The sequence below is a fragment of the Aquarana catesbeiana genome, linkage group LG11 (genome assembly GCF_042186555.1).
Source record: "Aquarana catesbeiana isolate 2022-GZ linkage group LG11, ASM4218655v1, whole genome shotgun sequence".
In the NCBI taxonomy this organism is placed as follows: domain Eukaryota; kingdom Metazoa; phylum Chordata; class Amphibia; order Anura; family Ranidae; genus Aquarana; species Aquarana catesbeiana.
In genome coordinates, this window is record NC_133334.1 from 255,724,614 (window position 1) to 255,749,584 (window position 24,971).

The 24,971-nt window shown below is 45.9% G+C and overlaps 1 protein-coding gene across 1 annotated transcript; it reads right to left on the bottom strand.

The window, feature by feature from the left end:
• Positions 1-6,961: 6,961 nt before the first annotated feature.
• Positions 6,962-19,298, bottom strand: PDP2 (pyruvate dehydrogenase phosphatase catalytic subunit 2). The gene is made up of 2 exons (XM_073605703.1): positions 19,147-19,298; positions 6,962-8,766 (listed from the first exon to the last, which is right to left on the bottom strand). The coding sequence occupies exon 2, from the start codon at positions 8,699-8,701 to the stop codon at positions 7,106-7,108; it is 1,596 nt and encodes a 531-aa protein (XP_073461804.1). The 5' UTR covers positions 8,702-8,766; positions 19,147-19,298; the 3' UTR covers positions 6,962-7,105.
• Between the last annotated feature and the right edge of the window lie 5,673 nt (positions 19,299-24,971).

Sequence of the window (24,971 nt, forward strand, 5' to 3'; positions counted from 1 at the left end):
ACTCATTTCTGTACTTCACCTAGGTGTTAGTATGTTGTAGGGGCTGCAGTTCCCTCTCCTTACCTACTGCCCTGTACTTTTCCATTGCGCGGAATCACACCCCATTTTTTTATATTTCTTTTTTGGGTCACTGGAATACATTTATGTTTGTCCTCCTGACCCAGAGTCAGCTAAAAGATCACTATTGCCCGCTATCAGATGGCAGGGCAGAGCCGGGTTAAAGTGGAATTCAAGACTAGAACTAACTAATCTTAAAACTGTCCCCATCCCCCTTCTATCACCTATGCTAACTACCCTGTAGAAGGAAGATGCTTGCACTCAGGGCTGGTGCAAGGATTTTTGACACCCTAGGCGAAACCTAATTCCACCCCCCCATTGGCTCCACCCCTGACTCCACCCCCTTTGCCCTGCTCATGTATTCCCCAACTTTTTAATGAAGTGCCCATCAAATGCAGCCCACTAGCTCCATTGGCCCTTGCAGCCTCACCAGCGCCCATCAAATGCCTCCTCACCAGCGCCCATCAATGCAGCCTCACCAGTGCCCATCAATGAATGTTTGCTTCCATTCATTCGGGAGTCAGGACACAGACACAGTCCTCTGTCACCGCTGCACCTCTGACACTATGTAGGAATGGAGCGGCGGCTGCCTGCTGATGCTGAGACTTAGTTGCTTGCCGCAGAGAGAAGAGAGTAGGAACACCAGTGGCCGGACACCCTAGGCAGTACGCCCTAGGTGGCTACCTAGTTTGCCTAGTGATAGCACCGGCCCTGCTTGCACTTACCTATTTCAAAGGCGCTCTGGTCCGGTCACGTGATCTCCCAAGCGGCCGGCATCAGGGGAGAGGAGAGATCACAGACAAGGGGTGGAATGTCTGTGTGGTGACATCACCCATAGGGTTTCTTCTATGAGGAATCATTGTCAGTTATCCATTCTCTCCCTTGAAGCCAGCCACTGGGAGACGATCACGTGACCGGACCGAGAATAGGTACAATAAGTACAAGCATCGTCCTTCTACAGGTTAGTTAGTATAGGAGTTAGAAGGGGGTGGAAGCTGTTTTTAAACGTAGGTCGTTCTAGCCTGGAATTCAACTTTAAGGAAGGATCCTGACAATATTGTCAGGCAGATTGCCGTTCTGTCAGTAGGGAAGGCATGGATCCTGTGTTCCTGCAAGGCAGGGCTAGGGCTGTATACAGTGACGATGTGCTCAGTCAGTTACAGCATGCCTGGAGATGCAGACACCGGCGGCTTCTGTGTTCTCTCCTCTTTCTCCTCCTTCAGCTACAGGATCAGCCAGTGAATGAGTCTTTGGGAGGAGTGGAGGAGGCAGCCACACCCCTGGCTCCGCCCACTAACTCCAGCTGCCTCGGAACTCGGTATTGAAGATCCCCGAGGGAGGGACAGCCTGCCTGATTGGATGACTGGAGAGACAGGCAGCCGCCCTCCCCCACACCGCTGGGCCCCCTGCCGCCCCAATGGACTTCTGATGACTACAAAGCTGGGAAAGTGCAGGGGCACCCGCTCATTAAGACGGCCCTGCTGTGATCTCCTCTCCGGGTCATCCAACACTGCAAACACCCCCCCCCCCCCCCCCCCAATGTGTGGCCCTGGGGTGGACCGCACCCTCGCCCCCCCTTGGTACGTCACTGTTCCCAATCACTGGGAACAGTAGATCTCTGTCATGTCACCAGGCAGAATGGGGAATCACATTGTTTATATAGGCAGTTCCCCGTCCTGCCTCTCCTCGTGTTCGTGGGCACGCTCCTGCAGCACGCGCGCGCTATCCTCCTTCCACAGACCGACATACAGGTACGTCGATTCGCGCAGGAGAGCCAACCTGCCCCAGTATATCTGTTTGAGCTGGTTGGCTAGAGGTTAATGACATCCCAGTCTTAGTCCGTAGGGTTCAATATTGAGTTGGCCCACCCTTTGCAGCTATAACAGCTTCAACTCTTCTGGGAAGGCTGTACACAAGGTTTAGGAGTGTGTCTATGGGAATGTTTGACCATTCTTCCAGAAGCTCATTTGTGAGGTCAGGCACTGATGTTGGACGAGAAGGCCTGGCTCGCAGTCTCCAATCTAATTTATCCAAAGGTGTTCTATCGGGTTGAGGTCAGGACTCTGTGCAGGCCAGTCAAGTTCCTCCACCCCAAACTCGCTCATCCATGTCTTTATGGACCTTGTTTTTTGCACTGGCGCACAGTCATGTTGGAACAGGAAGGGGCCCACAAAGTTGGGAGCGTGAAATTGTCCAAAATGTCTTGTTCTGCTGACGCCTTAAGAGTTCCCTTCACTGGAACTAAGGGGCCAACCCGACCCCTGAAAAACAACCCCACACCATAATCCCCCCTCCACCAAATGATTTGGACCAGTGCACAAAGCAAGGTCCATAAAGACATGGATGAGCGAGTTTGGGGTGGAGGAACTTGTCTGGCCTGCACAGAGTCCTGACCTCAACCTGATAGAACACCTTTGGGATGAATTAGAGTGGAGACTGCGAGCCAGGCCTAATATAGTGTATATAGTAAAGTCAGCACCTGCCAGGATCCTGATTAGTACAGCTTTATTTTGATTCATGGTTAAAATCCATGGATATAGCACTACTAAAATATTTTAGCCTGAAGTGGCCTTAATCATAGCTATGAGCAGGGCTTTTTTTCGGCGGCAACACATGGGAACACAGTTCCAGCACAGAATGTATGTACTAGCAAAGGGGGATGGGGTGTGCTGGAGGGTCTTTTGATGCTGACAGCTGGGGATCTACTGTAGCTGGGGGTTGTAGTGTTGCTGAGGGGACAGTCGGTGGCCCTTGAGGCAAACCCCATAGTCTTGGGGGGGAGGGGGTGCCCTGCCTCGGGCTGGGGCTCAAGAGCTGGCCTGGGAGGATCCTGACAACAGGAGCAGTTTGTAGGGAGTCTTCCCGTTGCTGAGGGATCTATTGTTGCTGGTGGGAGAACTTTTGCTCTGGGGTTCTTATGGAGTGGATCCAGTGGAGGGTCTATTGATGCTAGCTACTGGGGGATCTATTGTTGCCAGTAGCTTTTGTTGATAGGGCAGATCTATTGTTTCTAGTAGGAATCTATTGTTGCTGGGGAGCAGGTTTTGTTCTTTCGGGAGGGTCTGTAGTTGCTGGGGGGGTCTATTGGTGCTGGGAATGATCTGTTGTTGCTGGGGGAAATGTGTTCTTTCTGGGGGGGGGTCTATTATCATTAACCAATTCCATACAAAAAACTAAACTCCCTCATAATGATACTTGGCTCTGTATTCTCTGAATGGAGTGGTACTAGGAGGTGGGTATGGGGCGAAGACAAGGGATGGTGCTCAGAGGTAGGTCAGGGTGGGGAGAGTACCGGGACCTATTCTTTGAGAAAAAAAAAGCCCTGCTGGCTATGAGTAAGAATACTTCAGGCTGAAATGCATTAGTGGTGCTATATCCGTGGATTGTAACTATTTACACTGTTATACAAGCTGTACACTCACTACTTTACATTGTAGCAAAGTGTCATTTCTTCAGTGTTGTCACATGAAAAGATAGAATAAAATATTTACAAAAATGTGAGGGGTGTACTTACTTTTGTAAGATACTGTACATGTGCTCTCATCATTCCCGGTGGGGGGGGTAAGATTCTGATGGGTACTCCTGGATGTTAGGGGTTGGGGGGGTTAAGTCTCTGGGTACACCTGGATATAAGAGGGGACTCCTTAAAAACAGACTTTTTTCTTTGGCCCACCAATATTTGTAAAACCCACAGTGTGTACCGAAAGGTTTGGAGACCATTGCTCTACAAAGTGACTGTATGTGGCAGATACCAGATGTCTCCATCCAAATAAGCCACCAAAACTATCCCATTGGAAGACAAATCCACCGAACCATCCTGGCCGCCTTTCTCTGCGCTCTTTCCTGCCAGGACTGGCCTGCTGGAGGACAAAGCCACTGAGCCACGATGGAAGCCACCTCTGCGATTTGTTTCTTTGGCTCGTTCCTTCTGGGTAATGCAGCCACTAAATGGTGACATGAGCCCCCCTCCAAATGTAGAAGGTCATCCATTTTCAGCATATATTTTATATCAGATTCCTGGAACAGCAGCAAACATTCACTTATAATATGTAGAGATAATAATAAATTATTAAATGATTTATAATTTTTTTTTTTTTTTTTTTTTTTAACACAGGTCCATCAGTAATGTATAAAAATATTCCTCATAGGAGATACAAGGAAAGACAACAAGAGTAAGTGAAACCAACCTGAGACCTGCTAAATACCAGCTGCCGCTCGGTGCCTTTCCTCCCCCAAATGGTGGGCCAGGCTGGAACTGAATAGCTGAGTAGGATGCATGGCAGCAAAACCCAAAGAATAGAGGGTGGTGGGAACATTAGAGTGTAAGCTCCTCGGGTGAAGAGACTGATGTCATACCTCCCAACTTTTTGAGATGGGAACGAGGGACACCTGTTAGCAAAAGTATGTAGGCATAGGACACAAAAAAAAAATGATTCGTTAGAGCCACAGGTGCTTTTTTTTTTTTACCACTACTATTCCTTTATATTGGCTTTTGACATTTACAAATGCAGCCATTTAGAAATCAGATGAAAGGTTTAGCACTGGGAAACACTTTTTGAAAAATAAATAGTGCATTTTATATACAACTATATGGATCAGACCAAAATGAAGGATAAATGAGCAGGAAAGAGGGACAGAGGGACATTGCTCCAAATCAGGGACAGTTGGGAGTTATGCTGATGTGACTGGCTGAGTGTTCTCTGTACAGCACTGCAGAATGAGTTAGAGCTATATAAATGTATAATAATAGTGTGTAATGGGGGGGGGGGGGGGCGACATTAAAATGCATTTCCTCTGGTGCAGAGACTGATGTGACTGTTCCCTATACAGTGCTGCAGAATAGGGCCATTGGCAGATATGGATGAAGAATAACCTGAATGTAGAGGGGGGTCCGTGGTGCTTTATGGCAGGAAAATTTGTATGAAATAATGCATACCAGTTATGGCCAGAAGGGGGCAGATGGATCTTTGTACCTTTTTATATTCCCAACCTGTATGCTACCGGCCTATTCAAGAGCTGATTATTCTCTGCAGATTGGATTGATCTGATGTTCAGGAGAATGGAAAATGTTGAAATACATATGACCTGTAAACCAATAATTTACTCTTTATTACTCAGAACACTTTCTCTCATTGATATATATAGATAGATAGATAGATATATATATATTCTAATATACTCATCATTTTTCAGCTCTTTAAAAACCAATCCAGAACAGGGGCTAGAATGTGAGCACTACATATACTGTAGAGCAGGGGTAGGCAACCTTAGACCCCTTTCACACTGGGGCCACAGCCACGTTAGCGCTCAAGCGCCGCTAAAGCGTTGTTTATGCGGCGCTTTTAAGAAGGAGTTAAAAGTGCCCGTGTTGCAGTACTTCCGAAGCCCTTTTCAGGTGCTTTGGAAGAGCTGCTCATTCATTTCAATGGGCAGGGTGTTTTGGGAGCTCTAAATACAGCGCTCCCACCCCCCCACCCCCCCAAAAAAGATGCTGCTTGCAGGACTTTTCCTAACGTCCCGCAAGTGCACTGCCCCGTGTGAAAAGTCGCACTGAAATGAATGTGAGGCAGCTTTCAGGTGCTTTACAGGTGCTATTTCTAGTGCTACAACTGAAAACCACCTCAGTGTGAAAGGGGTGTTAAAGAGGTTGAGAACAACTCCTGAACAACAAAGGAGACGTCAAAGATCACCGGGCCCAATGTCGCCTCCTCACACCTGATTTAAACCTCTAATTATCGTACTACTGCTTCACACTTGCGTGCATTGCACAGCAACCCCTTCGCCCTGCACTCCATACACAGCGCACCCCTCAACCCTGCACTGTAATGATGTGCTATAACCTCTAGCACCAGTGAGTGGTAACGATGTGCTACAGTAACCTTCAGCAACAAATCAGTGAACAGTAATGATCTCCTGTAATTTCTAGCAACCAAGTAGTGAGCAACAATAATGATGTGCAGTAACCTCTAGCAACCAATTGGTGAGGGGTAATGATGTGCAGTAACCTCTAGCAACCAATTAGTGAGCAGTAATAATGTGCAGTAACCACTAAAAACCAATCAGCAAGCAGAAATGATGTGCTGTAAGCTCTAGCAACTAATCACTGAGCCGTAATGTGTGCTGTAACCTCTGGCAACCAATCGCTGCCTGATCTGCTGCAGTGAACTGATTTTGAGTCTAGCTGCTATTTATTGTATGTCTCAGAGTGGGGGCTTTGGAGGGGGGGTGGCCCCAAAAAATAAAAAAAATGTTCGCCCGGGGTCCAATCAATATTAAAGATGGCCCTGGTTAAGTTGTTAGCAAACCAAGACATTTTGGACAATTTCATGCTCCCAACTTTGTGGGAACAGTTTGGGGATGGCCCCTTCCTGTTCCAACACGACTGTGCACCAGTTCACAAAGCAAGACACGCTCCTAAACCTTGTGGACAGCTTTCCCAGAAGAGTTGAAGCTGTTATAGCTGCAAAGGGTGGGCCTCACTCAATATTGAACCCTACGGACAAAGACTGGGATGTCATTAAAGTTCATGTGCGTGTAAAGGCAGGCGTTCCAATACTTTTAACAAAAAAAAATAAAATTAAAATAAAAATATTAAAATATACACACACACACACACACACACTGTGTAGGGATGGTGGGAACACCTCAATCCACATTGCAGGTGTACAAGACCCAGGAACTCAGCACAGGGATGTTGGGAACTCCTCATAATGGACACAGCAGGTGTACAGATCCGGGAACAAACACAAGACCAGTTCTGGTTAGAACAACTTTGTATGAGGGTTGGCATTTCATGGGCTGGAGTTATATTTCAGAGAATGAAGCCTCTCTCTCCGCTTACTAAGTTCTTCGCTGATATTTGGTTGCAATAACTGAATACTGAAATAAAGCCAGACATAGTGGCTTAGTAGAATAAAGCATCTTATTTAATAAAAAAAAAAAATTCAAACAGCTTTACCTAATGGTCACACATCAACATTACTGTACAAGAAAGAAAATCATTTATAAAACCTCACAAGGTAGCAGATGGCGTACTGATTTGGCGCCTCTACTGCTCCTCGCTCTCCTGGTACTGCGCCTCAATAGCGCTGGAGTTAAAGTAGATGACTGTTATGGTAATATCGTCCCTGTACATCCTGGACAGATCCTCAGGCAGGCTCAGCATGGCAGCCAGTCTCTCCTGGTCCACCTCTCCGTCCTCGTTGGTGCCGACGGCATTCCGGATCAGGTGTGTGGCAACGTTCCGGTCCTGTGTGTTGACCCTGCTGCTCCGTCTCTGAAGAAGCAGGTCATGCATGGTGCCAAGGCTACGCTTCTCTGTGGAAATCTGGGGCTCCCGAATGCTGATTTCGGATAGGTGTTCCGCTACGAGGCGCACTACCTCCTGGTTGTCAAGCAAGTCCCAAAGTCCATCGGAGGCCATGACCAGGAACTTGTCCTGCGGCCTCAGTTTGTGGTAGGTGACCTCCGGGGTTGCCGTTAGGTATGGAGGGGTGTGGTAGTTTGCCGGGTAATACTGATAAATATTTAAAGGTTCCGCATCGCAGGCGCCCTGAAGGATGCTTTTCTGTAGCTCCTCACTCCATTTGACCTGAACGTCCCCAAAGGCCCGGAAGGGCATCAAGAGCCCCAACAACCGTTGGTCAGACACAACTGTCTCCTCCTCGGACTCGGGGTGCTCTGACTGCACCCTCTGCAGCTCGGATAGATTAAAAGCGTTGTGGTCAGCTGTAAGCGGGACACTGGACCAAGTGCCATTGTGGTCTTGGACGCCCAGCACCGCCCGGCAGTCTCCAGAATTAGCGACGTGCAGGTGGATGCCGTCTACGTGCGAGACGCAGGCCGTGGCCCCAGAAAAGGCGACTTGCAAGGTGATGTTCCTGAGCAATTGGTTGTCAGTGGGGACCTGGGCCTCCAGCGAGATGTCAGAGTCCAGCCTCTGGAAGGCGTAGACCATGGCGTCCGCCACGTTCATGCCGGATTCGTTGTCCAGGTCGATGAGCTCCTGCCAAAACACCCGCAGGTGGTCAGCGTAGAGCGAGGCGATCTCTCGGTACATGTAGTCATTTTTGTGCTTGTGCCAGTGGAGGATGGGAAGGACGGGCTTCATTTTCTCTCGGGCGAGCTCCATCTCCTCCAAGCTTGCCTGTGACATCAGGGAGACGGCAATGTAGTAGAAGAGGCGCTCGCTGACCGACTGAGCGCATGCGGTCCCAGCGTGGCCATCAAAGACCCCAAACAAGTTCCCTTTGCTCTGCAGGCACGTGGCGGCGCTCCGGCGGTCCTCGCAAGGCATGTTAGAGGCCAGGATGTTGCTTTCAAACTTCAGGATTGTGCCACGGTTCTTGGGATCGCTGTCCGCCATCTTGCAGGACTGCTCGTTGGCTCGCAGGATGTCGTTAATCTTCTCTGGTAACAACTGATAGTTGACATCCTCAGCCGTGGGCCGGTAGGACCGGTCAGTGGAGTAGAGCAGTGGGTAGCACAGACACGTCTGCGTGGCGGCACCACCAGGCCGCGCTCGCCGCCATCTTGCCTGGCCTCTTCTCATCAGACCTTGCGAATAAGAACGTTTCCCTCCATGGAGAAGGTTAATCTGACGCTTTGCGGTTCTCAGGACCCACCCGGAGAAGGCGCTGGACATTCTAACAGACGCCAGACAAAGATATCCTGATTTCTGGTCTGTAGAGCAGAGAAATCTTCGGTTTCCTGCAGGAGAAAAAAAAAAAAAAAACAAACCCATTAGACTTATTTCCGATTTACAATATTACCGACAAATCAAAAAAAAACTACACACCAAGTACTCATCTTAGTTATCATAATACCTGTAAATTATTTTTTACATGACTGTTCTTTCATATTTTAATTTCACAAACCGCTTTCTAAGTTCTCCCTCTAGTAGGAGGCGTAGGGTCTGACAGAGCCAAGCCAGGAGGCGCCCCAGGAATATAATGCCAAGGAATATAATACAGAGAGTATATACCTTTGTATCAGGTCACTCTAAGGCTCCATTCACACTAGCGCGTTTTTTGATGCATTTTGCATTTTGCAGAAATGCACGGGAGTTTTTTAACATGGGTTCCTATGGAACATGTTCACATCAATGCCTTTTTGTTTCTCTGCATTTTTGGAAAGGGTCAGGGACTTTTTTTCATGCAAAATGCAGCGTTTTGCATGTAATAGAATTCAATGGACAAGCATCAAAAACGCAAGTGCACCGTTTTTTTGCAGCGTTTTTGGTGCGTTTTTGATGCGTTCTTGCCGTTTTTTTTTTTTTTTTTTTTTTAATTTTTTTTTTTACATTTTTTTTTTTTTTTTTTTTTAAGACTGTAAAAAAAAACAGTAAAAAAAAAAAACAAAAAAAAAAAAAAACGCAAACGCAAATCGCGGCAAAAACGCCGCAAAACGCTGCTCAAAAACGTGGCAAGCATGAAAAAAAAACCTCCAAAAACGCCCAAAAGCAACATGCATAGGTGTGAATCGAGCCTAAGGGCACAGTCCTTAGTGGAAAAGAATGTGTTCTCTACACCTATTATTACACATACTATACATAGAAACAAGACGTATTAAATGGCCCTTTTACATTTTAGAAGTGCGTTAATCTGTTAACTTGCATAGCGTTAAGAAAGTCAATTGAAATGAATGGACTGCAAACGATCCCTAGGAGGCCAAACAGCAGACGTGCACCATTATTGGCAATGCAACCCAACACACAACCATGAATTGCCAGAGGTACGATGTTGGAGCTCCGGTCAATCATGTTACAGTGACGTGTAAATTGATGTGCGTTTTGGTGCATATAATGCGCCTGTACTGGATTGCGGTTTGAATACACAGTGCTATGAGCTGGATAACGTTGTTAACACATGACGGTCCTTGGTTTTTTTTTTTTTGTTTTTTTTTCTCTTTTTTACCTTCTATGTACATTTTATACACTGCAGCCCATTGCAATGCATTGATGCGCGTTATAATGCACTGCCTTGCAAAACAAATTTTTTTTTAAAAATGAAGCGTGTCTACATTGCTCCCCGGCACACACCAATGCAAAACTTTGGTGTAAACTGGACGCAGCCGTAGAATTGGCAGTATCCTTGCATTGATCGATGCATTCGGTGTAAATGAGCCCCAGCACAGTGTGCAGTTTTCAGAGTCCCCAGCAGGGGGCGGCAGCTGGGTTGAGGAATGCGGAAGGTGAACGGGTTCAGGTCACCTCCTCCCATATGAGTGCACAGCCTCCGGCCTCCGCCTTTCAGTCTTATCTACAGATCATAAAAAGGGAAACATATTCCAGAACCATCTGTGGCTCACATACACACGTGGAGGAAATTTCCATTCGCAGAAAGTTCAGACTGGAAAGTGTCACCAGCGAGGAGCAAAATACGTGCAGATTCGCTCCAGTGAGATTTGGCGAATCCAGATAGCGGCGGCGAATCTCCAGCATTAAACAATCTGAAGAAGGGGTCCTTTGAATGGTGTCCTTTTTGGGGTACAGCCCCCCCCCCCCCAAGAGAATTCAATTACCAGATCAGCGGATCACATCAAATGGCGATCTGCGACAAATATGCGATCCATTTACGGTTGGAATGAGTCGCAATTTCATGTTTGTAAACCTGTAATGTACAATCCCCTCCCCCCACTCGTTTATTTGGATAAGCTCCCGAAGGCTGAATTCACGCCGACTTGCGCTAAAATGCATGTACGTTTTTATTTGTTTTATATGCATTTTAATATGCGTTGATCTGTGTTTTCAGCACACTTGAAAAATGCACGTCAGATCAAGGCAAATCGATATGCATTAAGCCCTGATTCACTTTTGATGCGATTTGACATGACATGTGTTCTACCTTTTTTTCCTGCACTGGAACTGACTGCACTGGTGTGAACTAGGACCATTAGAATACACTGTATGCATTTTTCATGCAGTAAAAAACAAAACCTAAAACAAAACAAAAAAAAAAAACGCATTTTACTGCATCTGGTGTGAACTAGCACTAAAATGCATCAAGAATGCACTGGAGCGCATAAAAAACGGACAGGACCCCCCAGTACAGTGAAAAAACAGGAAGAAAGCATCTGGAAACGCATCAAAAATGCAGCAGAATGGGCACGTTCACATCATAGAAACGCAGTCCGGATGTGTTCCAGATGCTTTTTTTGCATGCAATTTTTTTTTTTTTAAGTACGTTCTGATGCGTTTTTGGCCCTTTTTTAATGCTTTAATGCTAACTCTTTTTTTTTTTACCAAATAAGAACATGTGCGTTTTCAATGCATTTTACTGCATTACAGTACAGAAAAAAATGCAGCATGTTGTACTTTTTTTTTTTCTGGAACGCACTGAGACTTCATTGTGAACTATGTAATTGAAAACCATATAACCTACTATCCATGCGTTTTTGAAGCAGAAAACAAATAAATAAATAAAAAATAAATAAATAAAACACGCCTTGGACTGCATGTGGTGTGAACTGGTCCTTCATGTAACTTCTGAGGGTTCACATTGAAGTCTAACGCCCTCAAGCTGCATGAAAGTCGGACCAAAGTAGTGCATGAACCACACGTATAGATGGTTATCCTTGGAAAACACGGGGAACGGCTTGTCATGGGACTCTGATGTCCAAAGTTGCAGGACAAGTTGCACAAATGTGAATGGAGCCTTATGGAGGAATTTCCTGCCAGGAACCCCAAGAATGAATGAATGCCCCCCCCCCCCCCCCGACACACAACAATCTCCATGTATGTCCTTCACTACATCCCCCCCCCTCCCACTATAAATATCGCTCAAAGCCAGGAAACCAGCAGAATCCCCTCCCCCCTAATCACATGTGATCATTCTTTTTGTAAAATCCCAAATAAATCATTTTTGATTTGCAACATTGGAGATTATAAATATCGGAGAAGATCGAATCCCCCCCCCCCCCTCACCCGCCAGATCTGGACACGTCCCGGGAAGGTTTGTTGTTGGGGGGATTGTGTTGTCTTTTTGTAGGAGGTGTGGTGGAGGTTGTTGGATTTCAGGAGGGGGGGGGGGGTGTCTAGTCGCCCCCCTCCCCCGCTGTCCTAGGAGGACAATCCTAAACTATTCTGGTTGTATCCAGTCACATAATACATGCTGACTGATAAGATCGAATGCTCACCATACACAATCCAATCTGATTGTACGATCTCCTGAACGGTGGTCACCCTTGTATGGATCTGATCAATCAATGCAACCAAGGCCGGCCACGCACTGATCCAATCATTAACCCCTTAGCGCCGGCCGCACGCAAAATATACGGCGTCTGGTCCTTGGCGCTGAGCGGTCACATATTCGCGTGAACCCAAGATCCGTACAGCTGAGCCGAGAAGCCCGGCACCCAATCAAAAGCTCCAATCACCGCTTCACATCGGGAGTTTTCGGAACATACGACAGCCAATCATGGTGCACACGGGGTCTAAAGCCCCGCCTCCCGGCAACCTAAACCTCTTAGGGCCCCTTTCACACTCCTACGACCTGAAAGTCACGCGACTTTGATGCGACTTGAAGCAATGTCTAATGTTGGAGGTCTATGGATCTCAAGTCACATCAAAGCCGGACAAGGGACTACTTTAGAGTCGCACAGATATGAACGGTATTCATTGGGAATCATGGGGTACCACTTGTCATGCGACTTTGCAGTCCCGGATCGCAGGAAAAGCCGCACAAAGTGTGAAAAGGGGCCTTAAAGGCCCGGGAGGTGCCGGTGTGAAGTTTGTGGGTGGGCCGAATGTACAAAGCTGATCGATCAACTCGGGTACAACCGGCCTGACTAATTGATTTAAAATTATAGCTAGCGGCTGCTATAGGGGCTAAAAATAATCGCTTTTTTCTCCCGAAGGGAATGGCTCCCCCCCCCCAAACAACTCCCCAGTCCCCCCCCATCCGTCTGAACAACCCCCCCCCCTCCCCCACCGGGAGAAGACAGTGTCAGCGTCAATGTGGGGTATTGTGTGAATTTCTTTCTTGCAACCTGTGGTTGCAGGAAAGAAATTTGCATTGTGTACGGCTGGCCTAAAATGATCGAATTTGTATATAAATGGTAAACAACAGACCTTCCATTTCATCAACATAGTGAGCTTTCAATCGATCAGTTGTGGCAGAATTTTTTCAATTGATTCTGATCGATTGGACAAATATCTGTGTGTGTGTGTCAGACAACTGATTGTAATGCCAATCGATTAAATGATCATTTTCAATCCATTACTGTATGTGTTGTATCTGTCAATAAGGAGCTCCTTGTTTGTTATAAAATCAATCACAAGTCGCTGTGTATGGACACCTTATTATTACTAAAATTACGGAACACGAGAGCCGGGCTGACCTGTCCGGTCACTCCGCATCCAATCAGATCGCCCCGTGTACTACATAGTTATTGGTAGATCTGAAGGAGATTGTACAATCGGATTGTATTGTGCAATGCTCTGCAGGTCATGCGGCTTTATTGACACTGACTGGCGGCTCTCCTGCGGCGGGTCACATGACCAGGAAGTGGTAAAGGAGGAATCCGGCTCCACCGACACGTTTAACCCTTTGCTGGGCCGCAGCAGATGAATCATTAAAATGACAGGAATGCTAAAAATCGCAGAGCCCAGCGACCATAAAAAAATGTTTTAGATCACATGATGAAATAATGTCAGGTGTGAACACTCCAATAATGGGGGGGAGGGGGGCACTCCAATAATGGGGGGAGGGGGGGCACTCCAACAATGGGGGGGGAGGGGGGGGCTATCCGGCAACAATGTCATCTCCTGGTATACAGTACTGTGCAGGTATGAAGAAAAATGCTGTAAATGAAGAATTCTTTCAGTGTTGAGTCCATTCACATGGAGTGCGGCTTACAAATCATGCGATTTCCATTGCAACTTCACCCTGCAACTTTGTTCTCAATTGACCAGAAGTGATGGTTTGGCCCCCCACAGAGCCCTGATCTCCCCATCATGGCGTCTGTCTGGGATTACATGGAGAGACGGAAGGATCTGAGGCAGCCGACATCCACAGAAGATCTGCGATTAGTTCTCCAGGATGATTGAAACAACCGACCTGCCGAGTCCCTTCAATGTAAGTGTACCTATGTCGGTGTGAGGGGGAATATTTATTGGATTTGGATTTCTCTCCTGTTCATTTACTTTCCAATATGTTAATTGATAAAAATAAACGAATAACACTTCTATTTCTGAATGCCTTCTTCATTTACAGCATTTTTCAAACCTGCCTAAAACTTTTGCACAGTAGTGTGTACATGGGGGGAGGGGGTTCTTTTGACACACATTGGAGATGGGGGGGGGGGGGGGGTTCTGCTTTATACAGTGAGAAATGATTAGCACTGCACCCCCTATTTCTTGTATGGGTGTCACAGAGACAGGAAGTGAGGGAGATTCTCCCCACTGGGGGTCACAGACAGAAATATAGACCCAGATTCATTATAAGGAGAGGAAGAATGGATTTAGGCTTTAACCCTTCGTGCTCTCCAAGTAGGAAACATTAAATTCATTTGTTTCCTTAGGCCCCTTTCACACTGGGGCGGTTTGCAGGCGTTATTGCGCTAAAAATACTGCCTGCAAACCGACCCAAAACAGCCGCTGCTGTTTGTTCAGTGTGAAAGCCCTCGGTGCGGTGCGCTGGCAGAAGAGAAAAACTCCTGCAAACCGCATCTTTGGAGCTGTGAAGGAGCGGTGTATTCACCGCTCCTAAACCGCTCCTGCCCATTGAAATCAATGGGGCAGCGCGGCTATACCGCGGCAATACCGCGGCTATAGCCGTGCTATGTGAGCGGTTTTAACCCTTTTTCGGCCGCCAGCGGGGGTTAAAACCACACCGCTAGCGGCCGAATACCGCCGCAAAAACGACGGTAAAGCAGCGCTAAAAATAGCGCTGTTTTACCGCCGACGCCCCCACAGCCCCAGTGTGAAAGCAGCCTTAGATATTAGTGGGAAATCGAATCTTCAGACAGAAACAGATGGGGAACGGGTGAGGCATGAAATAAAGATTTTGAATTTTTTTTAACATTTTTAAAAAAGTCCAGCAAGCAGCATCTTTGGAGGCATGTTGAGAGCGCTTTAAAAAGCTCCCCTGCCCATCGCTTGAAAAGTGCTGCAAAGCATTTTTTTTTTTTTTTTTTTTTTTTAAAGTTGCACCGCTAGTTCACGCCGAGCCTCTGTTCACATTGGAGCGACTTGTCATGTGACCCCAATTCCGGCAATCGCACTGTTCCAAACCAGTGCGACGCCAACATTGCGGTGCCGCATTGATTTGAAAAAGGCATTCCTGCATTAGTTTTGGCGATTTCGGGTGCGGCTTGCATAGACATCTGGGCGTAAAGCTGCACAGATGTCTTCCAACTCGCACCGATCTGCGGCTTTGAAATCGCGTGGTTTCAGACAAAGTCGCACGATTCCAATGTGAACGGGGGCTTAATGTGGTTTTGAAATTGTGCGACTTCACTTGAAATCGCATTTAAAAGCTGCATGTTGGTGCAACTTGGCTGATATTTGTGCGGCTTCAGGCACAGATATCTATGCAAGTCGCACCTGAAATCGCCAATAGTGCAGGAACTTTTTTTTTTTTTAATTGGCACCAGACAGATTTGTACATCTCCAGTGCGGACAATAGGGTGCAACTTGCCATGCGATTTGGACCTGCCAAATCGCATGACAAGTCGCACTGCTGTGAACTGGGGCTCAGGGTTGGTTCACACCAAAACGCGGTGCATGAAATAGGGTTGCCACCTCATCCCTTTAAACCCGAACACATATGAATGACACTGAATGAGGCCAATTTAATGCAGATAAGTCGCCAAGTGAGTTTAATTACCACCTTAATCAGCCACAGAACCCGTGTGATTCATATGTGTTCGGGTTTAAAGGGATGAGGTGGCAGCCCTGGCATGAAACCCGCGTTCCGTGCACATTCCACGCACCGCATATGCGATCTGCAGCGTGCGTCAATAGTATGTTAACGAGACCCGAAATGCAGGTGCGACTTTGCGCACAGCGGATTGTGGGTTACAAAGTAAGTAGTGCTCTCGTTTTGGTGCGATGCGATTTTGGCGCATTCAAAATTAATGGGCTGAAAAATGCTCTGCACAGAACTGGAATCCGACATGAATGCAGATCTCACACAATCTCATAATTCCCAACTTTCTGAGATGGGAATGAGGGACTCCTATCAGCAAAAGTATGCAGGCATAGGACACACCCCCTGCCACGCCCCCTTAAAGGAGAATTGTACAAAAAAAAAAAAAGATTGGTTAAAGTGGATGTAAACCCAATGTCATCCTTTCTAAGCTACTGCCATAGGGGTTATCTATAAGGATATACATGCCTCCTGCATGTATCTTTACCTGACAAATGTCTCCCCTCTGTCTGTTATGAGACCTGAAAAACTGCAGATTCTGTGGGCGGGTCTGTTGTCTGGAGCTCGGTGGGTGGAGTCGTGATGTCAGACTCCCCGCCCACCTCTACACTTCCCTTATTAATATGCATTTTCTCCTGTGTATTTCTTACACTGAACTTCAGCTATGATCTCTAACATCCAGTGAAAAGACAGGAAAGTAACCACATGACTTCAGCAGGCCCAATCATGCTGAGGTGTGGAACAGCCAATCCTTGCAGAGCTGCTGAAGTAAGGAGTGGGGGGTGGGAATTAAAAAAAAATAATGCATGTCTTCTGCTGGCCATACACGGTTCGAATTTTGTAAGAATTTTCTTTTGAAAATCGTATGAAAGAATTTACCATTCCAAAGACATGCTGGTAGGTTAATTGGCTTCTGTCTAAATTGTCCCTAGTATGTATGAATGTGAGTTAGGGACCTTAGATTGTAAGCTCCTTGAGGGTAGGGACTGATGTGAATGTACAATGCATATGTAAAGTGCTGCGTAAATTGACGGCGCTATATAAGTACCTGAAATAAATAAATAAATTAGTGGGCTGCAACAACGGCCGATTTTAGTGCGGCAATCAAATTTGAGGAATCGGACATGCTGGAAATTTTTAGAAAAATGAACGATTTTCTAATCAATGATGGGAGAATCATGCGAGAAATGTAATAAGAAAAGAAAATTTACGGACAGAAAAGAAGATTCCCGGTGAAGAAAATTCTTTTCTCTAGCAACATGCGGTGAAATTGAAGGGCTCGGTCGGCCGAATTTCGAAAATCAATGGTGGCACCATCGGATCACAAAAAAAACAAAAAACTTTCTGATTTTGAAAAGAAAATTCGTTCTAAATTCCACCGTGTATGGCCTGCTTAAGGCTGGTGCACGAGATATGTAAATCACCTGTCACTCACAGCAAGGGGGAGGATTTGACAAAGTTTTTCTCAGTTTGTCAAGTTTTATCTCACTGAACAATAAAAGAGGATTGCTCAGAGATGGATTAACTCTGTGTGGCAAGACTGGGCTCAAATGATAGGAAATCTTATACTCTACAGTATGACATTAAAAAAAAAAAATTTCGGGTTTACATCCACTTTAACCACTTCCCACCCAGCCCATAGCAGATGACGGCCAGGCGGTGGTTCAGTTATCTTGACTGGGCGTCATATGACATCCAGCAGGATAACTTGCCGCCGCGCACCCATCGCGGCGATCGGTGGAGCGGTGTGTCAGCCTGACACACTGCTCCATCGATCTTGGTAAAGAGCCTCCGGCGGAGGCTCTTTACCACGTGATCAGCCGTGTCCAATCACAGCTGATCACGATGTCAATAGGATGAGCCACTGACCAGCTTTTCCTCACTTGCGTCTGACAGACGTGAGTAGGGGAGAGCCGACCGGCGGCTCTCCTGACAGGGGGGGTCTGCGCTGATTGTTTATCAGCACAGCCCCCCCCCTCAGATCACCACACTGGACCACCAGGGTAGGGACAACATGTGGATGGCCAGGTATGTACCCCATGGCCATCCACATGTGCCCAATCTGTGCCAATCAGTGACCACAAATGGGCACTGATTGGCACCATTATGTTTAAGTTCTGCCCAGCAATGCCACCAATCAGTTTTATCAGTGCCACCCATCAGTGTCATCAGTGCCACCTGTCAGTGCCCACCTATCAGTGCCCATCAGTGCCACCTATCAGTGCCACCCATAAGTACTAATTAATGCCACCTACGAGTGCCCATCAGTGCCGCCTATCAGTGCCCATCATCAGTGCCGGCGTATCAGTGCCCGTCATTGAAGAAGAAAACGTACTTCTTTACAAAAAATTTTAACAGAAACAAAGAAAAACTTGTTTTTTTTCAAAATTTTCAGTCTTTTTTTATTTGTTGCGCAAAAAATAAAAACCGCAGAGGTGATCAAATACCACCAAAAGAAAGCTCTATTTGTGGAAACAAAATGATAAAAAATTTGTTTGGGTACAGTGTAGCATGACCGCGTAATTGTCATTCAAATTGCAACAGCGCTGAAAGCTGAAAATTGGTCTGGGCGGGAAGGTGTCTAAGTGCCTGGTATTGAAGGGGTTAAACACACAAGTTGCTTTCTTTTTACCACTATTATTCCTTAATATTGGCTTTTGGAATTTAGAAATGCAGCAATTTAGAAATCAGATGAAAGGTTTAGCACTGGAAAACACTTTTTGATAGATAAAAAGTGCATTTTATATACATCTATATAGATCAGACCAAAATGAGGGACAAATGAGGAGGAATGAGGGACAGAGGGACATTGCTCCAAATCAGGGACAATTGGGAGCTATGCACAATTCGATTTACGGGGGGGGGGGGGGGGTCCAATCGCTGCATTCCTTTCGATCTTAGCTGTCCTGATACGGGGAGGTGGAGCAAAATGTTCCATCGTGCCAAAATGACTTTCTGGACACGCCCCTCATTCGGATTCCAGGGGTAGAACCTTCCATCACAATGCTGTGACTACGGGGGATGGGGGATCCAGCATTTGGGGATCCCGCAGAGAGGTCTGAGCGACCGGGGAAGGCGGGAGATCATCAGCATGAGAAGAGGGATCAGATGTAATAATAATAATACTACTACATACTCTGGTTTCTCTTCAGATTGAATAAATCTTTCGCCTTTTACTACTACTACTTATAATAATAATGATTATGGATGGTGGACTCACCGGCTGGGCGGATAATATGGAGTCGATCGGTCGGTGGGACGCTGTGCTGCTCCTCTGCTGACTCTCCGTCAACGAGCTTCTGATCTGTGACTCCAGCAGAGGATTGGAAGCTAGAGACAAGCCCATGTGTCCAGCCCCTCCCCTCCCCCCTTGTGTCCAGCCCCGCCCCCTCCACGCCCTCTGACTACCACGCACAGTTGCACACGTGTGTTTGTTGCTCCTCCAGCTGAGTCACTTCATTTACATTTCAGGAATCATCAGCTGTAAAATGCGACTTTTTCTTCGCCAGCGCGCAGACGCAGCCCCTTCCCATCATCACAGCAATTCGCAGAGGACCAATCCGCTTCTAACTTCAGCTTGTTCAATTAAGCTTTGGCAATCAGCCCTGGTTCACACCGGTGCGGTTTTTTAAATGCGATTTTGACCGTTCCTGATCGCAAGTCGCACCACATTGCAGGCAATGGAACCGTTTAAATTGCTGTGACTCGTGTCCCAGCGACTTTAAGGCTGGGTCCACATATGAGCCGCATGCGGCTCCCAGCAGGGGTCCGGTGCGTCTAGGTTTTTAGCCCCTATTTTTGGGCTGAATTCGGACCCGAAATGGACCAAAAGACGCACAGTGTTTTGTGTAAATCGCACCAGACCCGCTGCAGAGATATGTGAACCGACTCCATAGAGAGCCGGTCACAATCTCCTGACATGCGAATTGGATGCGGGAAAATCCACATCCAATTCGCAATGGTGTGGACCCAGCCTAAAAGCTAGAAGCTGATTGGTAACTATGTACAGCTGCACCAGATTCTGTGCTCTCCAGTTTTAATAAATCTCCCCCTTTAAGCCCCGGTTTACATTGCCCCGACTTGCCATGCGACTTGACAGTTCAAAGTCGCACGACAAGCTCGACAAGCACGACATTAACAGCAATGGAACTGTTCTAATCGGTGCAACTCAAGTCGCTCCAACTTTGAAAAGTTAAAAACCATTCGCTTCATTGGCTGCCCGATGTGTGTGTAAGCTCCTCCTCCTCCTTTTTCAGCAACATAAAAGTCCTTTTAGCGTGTTTTTAAAACTCCGTTTTTGCCGCAATCGCCACACGTCTTGTGACAATGGTGGATGAATTCAATCGCGTTGCGGGTACCATTAAAGAATAATGGCTCCCAGAAGCACGTCACACGTTCTGCGGGGATTAGGAATTGTGGACAGAATCGCACCCATTCTGCTCGTGATCCCAAATTGCGAGATGTGAAAGGGTTAAAAGTCATTTTTACCCTGAATCGCTCTGCATAGCGGTGAACTAGATGACTTTCTTCAACCTGACTATGTAACTTTCATTATAATAATAATCCCTGGTGATCCTGCCATGTGGTCTTGTTCAGGCACTTCCTGTTGTAGGGTGACAACGCTCTGTCCCCATCTCCCAATTGTGTGAATGTGCTACAAAGCAGTAGAAAGGTTTAGTCATTCATAAACATTTCCACATTGTTATCTTCCATGTAAAATGATTCCATTTATAAATCTCAATTGAAATGAAGTCACAAAGTCTCATCCAATCACAGAGAAGCTCCAGAGATGTCACCTGAAAAAGGGAGTCCTTGTGAGATGTTCATTACCAAATCGATGGATGAGGCTGAGAGTCTGAGGACCTCCCTGTCACCCCAAATACAACTATTCTTATTCTTCCTGAAGTTACTTTGTATTGTATATTAAACAAGAATCCTCCAATACATGTTTAAACCTGACCAGGAAAGGCTTACACAACAATCCGCATGAGTCATCCTGCAACCTTCTAAACTTCCCAAACTTAGATCATCAGTATATTTCTACATAAAGTATCATGAGATTATATAATCATCATTAGATTAGAGTATCACTGGGGTGTATTCCTATATAGGGTATTAATGGGTGTATTTTTACATAGGGTATTATGGGGTGTATTTTTACATAGGGTATCATTGGGGTGTATTTCTACACAGGGTATTAATGGGTGTATTTTTACATAGGGTATTATGGGGTGTATTTTTACATAGGGTATTATGGGGTGTATTTCTACACAGGTTATCATTGGGGTGTATTTCTACACAGGGTATTAATGGGTGTATTTCTACATAGGGTATTATGGGGTGTATTTTTACATAGGGTATTATGGGGTGTATTTTTACATAGGGTATTATGGGGTGTATTTCTACATAGGGTATTATGGGGTGTATTTTAAATAGGGTATAATTGGGGTGTATTTCTACACAGGTTATCATTGGGGTGTATTTCTACATAGGGTATTATTGGGGTGTATTTCTACATAGGGAATCATTGGGGTGTATTTCTACATAGGGAATCATTGCGGTGCATTTCTATATAGGGTATTATGGGGTGTATTTCTACATAGGGAATCATTGGGGTGTATTTCTACATAGGGAATCATTGGGGTGTATTTCTACACAGGTTATCATTGGGGTGTATTTCTATATAGGGTATCATTGGGGTGTATTTTTACATAGGGTATTATTGGGGTGTATTTCTACATAGGGAATCATTGGGGTGCATTTCTACATAGGGAATCATTGGGGTGTATTTCTATATAGGGTATTATGGGGTGTATTTCTACACAGGTTATCATTGGGGTGTATTTCTACATAGGGTATTATGGGGTGTATTTCTATATAGGGTATCATTGGGGTGTATTTTTACATAGGGTATCTTTGTGGTGTATTTCTACATAGGGTATCACTGGGATGTATTTCTACATAGGGTATTATTGGGGTGTGAATAGAAAAGGGAAAATTTGTTATCAAATACGTACTGTAATTTTCCTTTCCTGGCCCATCTTCACATCAGCACACAACGGGTTAACACGTCCTCCGGAGCCCCACATGACCACCTGTATCTAGCTGAATATAAAGACAGCCCCTCCCCCAACTAGGATGTCGGATAACTTAGCCTGTGACAGGCCACTAGGGAGGGAGTCCTGTGCGGACATGAGGATGGGCCAGGAAAATTACAGTATTTGATAACAATTTTCCCTTTTCCTGGCCCACCTCCTATCAGAACACAATGGGATATACCAAAGCTGATATAGGGCGGGAGAGAACAAACGAAAAGAGACACTGACAATCGCAGAAAGCTGCTAAAGCCAGAAAGAATTGATCTCTCTTGTCCGAAACTTGTTGGTCACATATTAGCTTGTAAAGGTTGAATGAAGGCACCAGACCTTCAAGCTAGCCCTTACCTATATCTTCCAAGCAATCCTGGCATAACTGCCCCAAAGACTGCCACCCCTCTCGTCAAATAGGCTTGCAATTGTTGCAGAAAATCATACTTTTTGCATGCCAATCACCCTGGTAACCATACCTCCCAACTTTGAGATGAGAATGAGGGACACCTATCAGCAGAAGTATGCAGGCATAGGACACACCCCTCGCCGCGCCCCCTTAAAAGGAGATTTTTACACCACTAATATTCCTTTATATTGGCTTTTGGTATTTACAAATGCAGCAATTTAGAATCCGGATAAAAAGGTCCAGTGGTGGAAAACACTTTTAGATAGATAAAAAGTGCATTTTATAGACTTCTATATAGATCAGACCAAAATGGAGGAGGAATGAGGGACATTGTTCCAAATCAGGGACAATCCCTCGAAATCAGGGACAGTTGGGAGCTATGCTGGTAACCCAAGAGTGGATGACTCTTGAGGGCCTGATGGCTAAATGAAAAGATTGTACACTTTCCTCTTTTGACCAAGTACACTGTTAATAACTCGACCATGTGTAAGAAAACTGAAGTCTTCCTGCTGTGCACCCAGCGACTCTCGTGTGAAACTTGGAGGGACTACTTCCAAGTTTTTCTGGAAACTGGATACCACTTTAAAATTGAACTTTGGAGATAGACATGGTATCCCTATCTCTGGTAAAAGGAACAGAAAAAAAAAAGACATCAAAGGGTCCTTGCAGGAAAGTGTTGCAATCTTCAGCACCCTTCTGTCTGAAGTAGTTGCTGTCAGGAGAACTAGTTTTACCGTGAGGTACTTCAATGGAAATTAAACCTATTGGAGCAACGGGTGCTCTCAGATTCAAGCCCAAGTCCCACAGAGGGAACAAGGATTTCCCTCAAGGTCATGTATAGATTGCCATCTGGATAAAGCATCAGCTTTTGCATGCATCTGCAGCCTGTGAAAAGATAAGGTAGAGATCTGCACCTTAATTGGAGTTGTATGCCAGACCAACCTCTAGCGTTGACTGTAAAACGTCAAGGATGTTGGCTAGAGCAGGAAATGCAGGAGAGAAAGCTTTCGCTGAGGAAACAAAACAAACCTCTTTCATATCCTCTTCTATGTATTGTTCATGGATGATCTTCTGGTCACCAAGGTCTGAAACAACCTCAGATGAGAATCCCTACACCTCTAGTGTAGCCTATTCCATAGCCAGGCTATCAAAAGTAGTCTCATTGGATTGGGTGCCATGAAAGATTTCATTCGACCAGAGACAAAGATCAGACAGAAAATTCCATGGCACTGTGAACGTATCTTGTATGACGGAGTCTTTGCATTGGTATCCTGTTGCAAATATCAAAAGCTGCATGTTCAGTGAAGTCTCCCTGAGAACTACTGCCGGGATGCCCCATAGGGCCAATATTGGTATGAGGCACTTGTAGAAAAAAATATTCTACCTAACCGAACCAATAATTCGATTTTGCTTCCCTGGCAAGAAGGCAAGAAGTGGTTCTTATTTGCAAGATGTAACAAGAAAAGACTTTTGGTGTCCTCTTGTCGGGCAATGTAGGCTACTACAGTCTTGTTGTCAACCTTACTCGGCCCCCTGGAAAATCCTGAAAGGCTTGCAATGCTAGAAAAGACTTCCTTCCATTCAAGATACCTGGGGAGTCTGGGTTTTAAAAGCATTCCAATGGCCTTGCACATCCTCTTGGTGTATATAAACACATTCGATTCCTTCAAACTGAAACGGGCCAGAAGGCTCTTGCCTTAAGTACTAGAAAAACTGGGGAGAAAGGCCCACAGATGATTCTATGTTTCCGGCATCACTGATGGCCTTGTAGCAGTATGAAAATCTTGCAAACACTTTTTCTCTTCTGAGAGCTGTTGAACATAAATTAAATGAATTAGGTGGTCAACTATTGAATTCTCCATTGTACTCCCACCTGTCCTCTGGACCCTCCAGAAGGAGGCTGCAACCATCAATTTCACTCAGGCCCCCATGGTCCCAACTGGAAGACACTGGTTGGACGCACCTTCAAAAGACTTTCCAGCCATCTCAGCAGCTTGCTCTGGACTTGATTTCATGTCAAAAGTAACTTTGAGACACCTCCACTGTGATCTGTTAACTCTGCAGCCTGTCTTATAAGGTTTGGCTTCCTGCACCTTCTGAAGTTCAGTAGGCTTGAGTGAAGGATGATCTTACTAGTCTGTGGCCACCGTCCAGACTTTTCCTCCTGTCTTTCGCTTAATTGCATAGTTCAGTGTTTGGCCAAACACTAACCTCCCATTACAGGTAATGTCAAAGGCTTGTGTAGAAATTCCGCCTGCCCTCCAGTGGCATAACCATAATGCTCTCATAGCAGTGACTGAGTGCGCCAGCGCTTGTAATAGGTCTACCAATAGCATCAACCAAAAGTCAGTTGCTAGATTTAACTCTTTCTGGAAGCTATGCCAAAACTTGTAGTTTCCTGTGTTGAATGCAATACCATTTCTGAAGTTTATATAGCAAATTTAACTCTGTTGCTGATTGGCAGGCAAAATCTGTCTGATCAGAATCCCAAAACTATACCTCTCACACGTGTACAGATAGAGATAGCGGCGCTAATATAGATTGTGTACA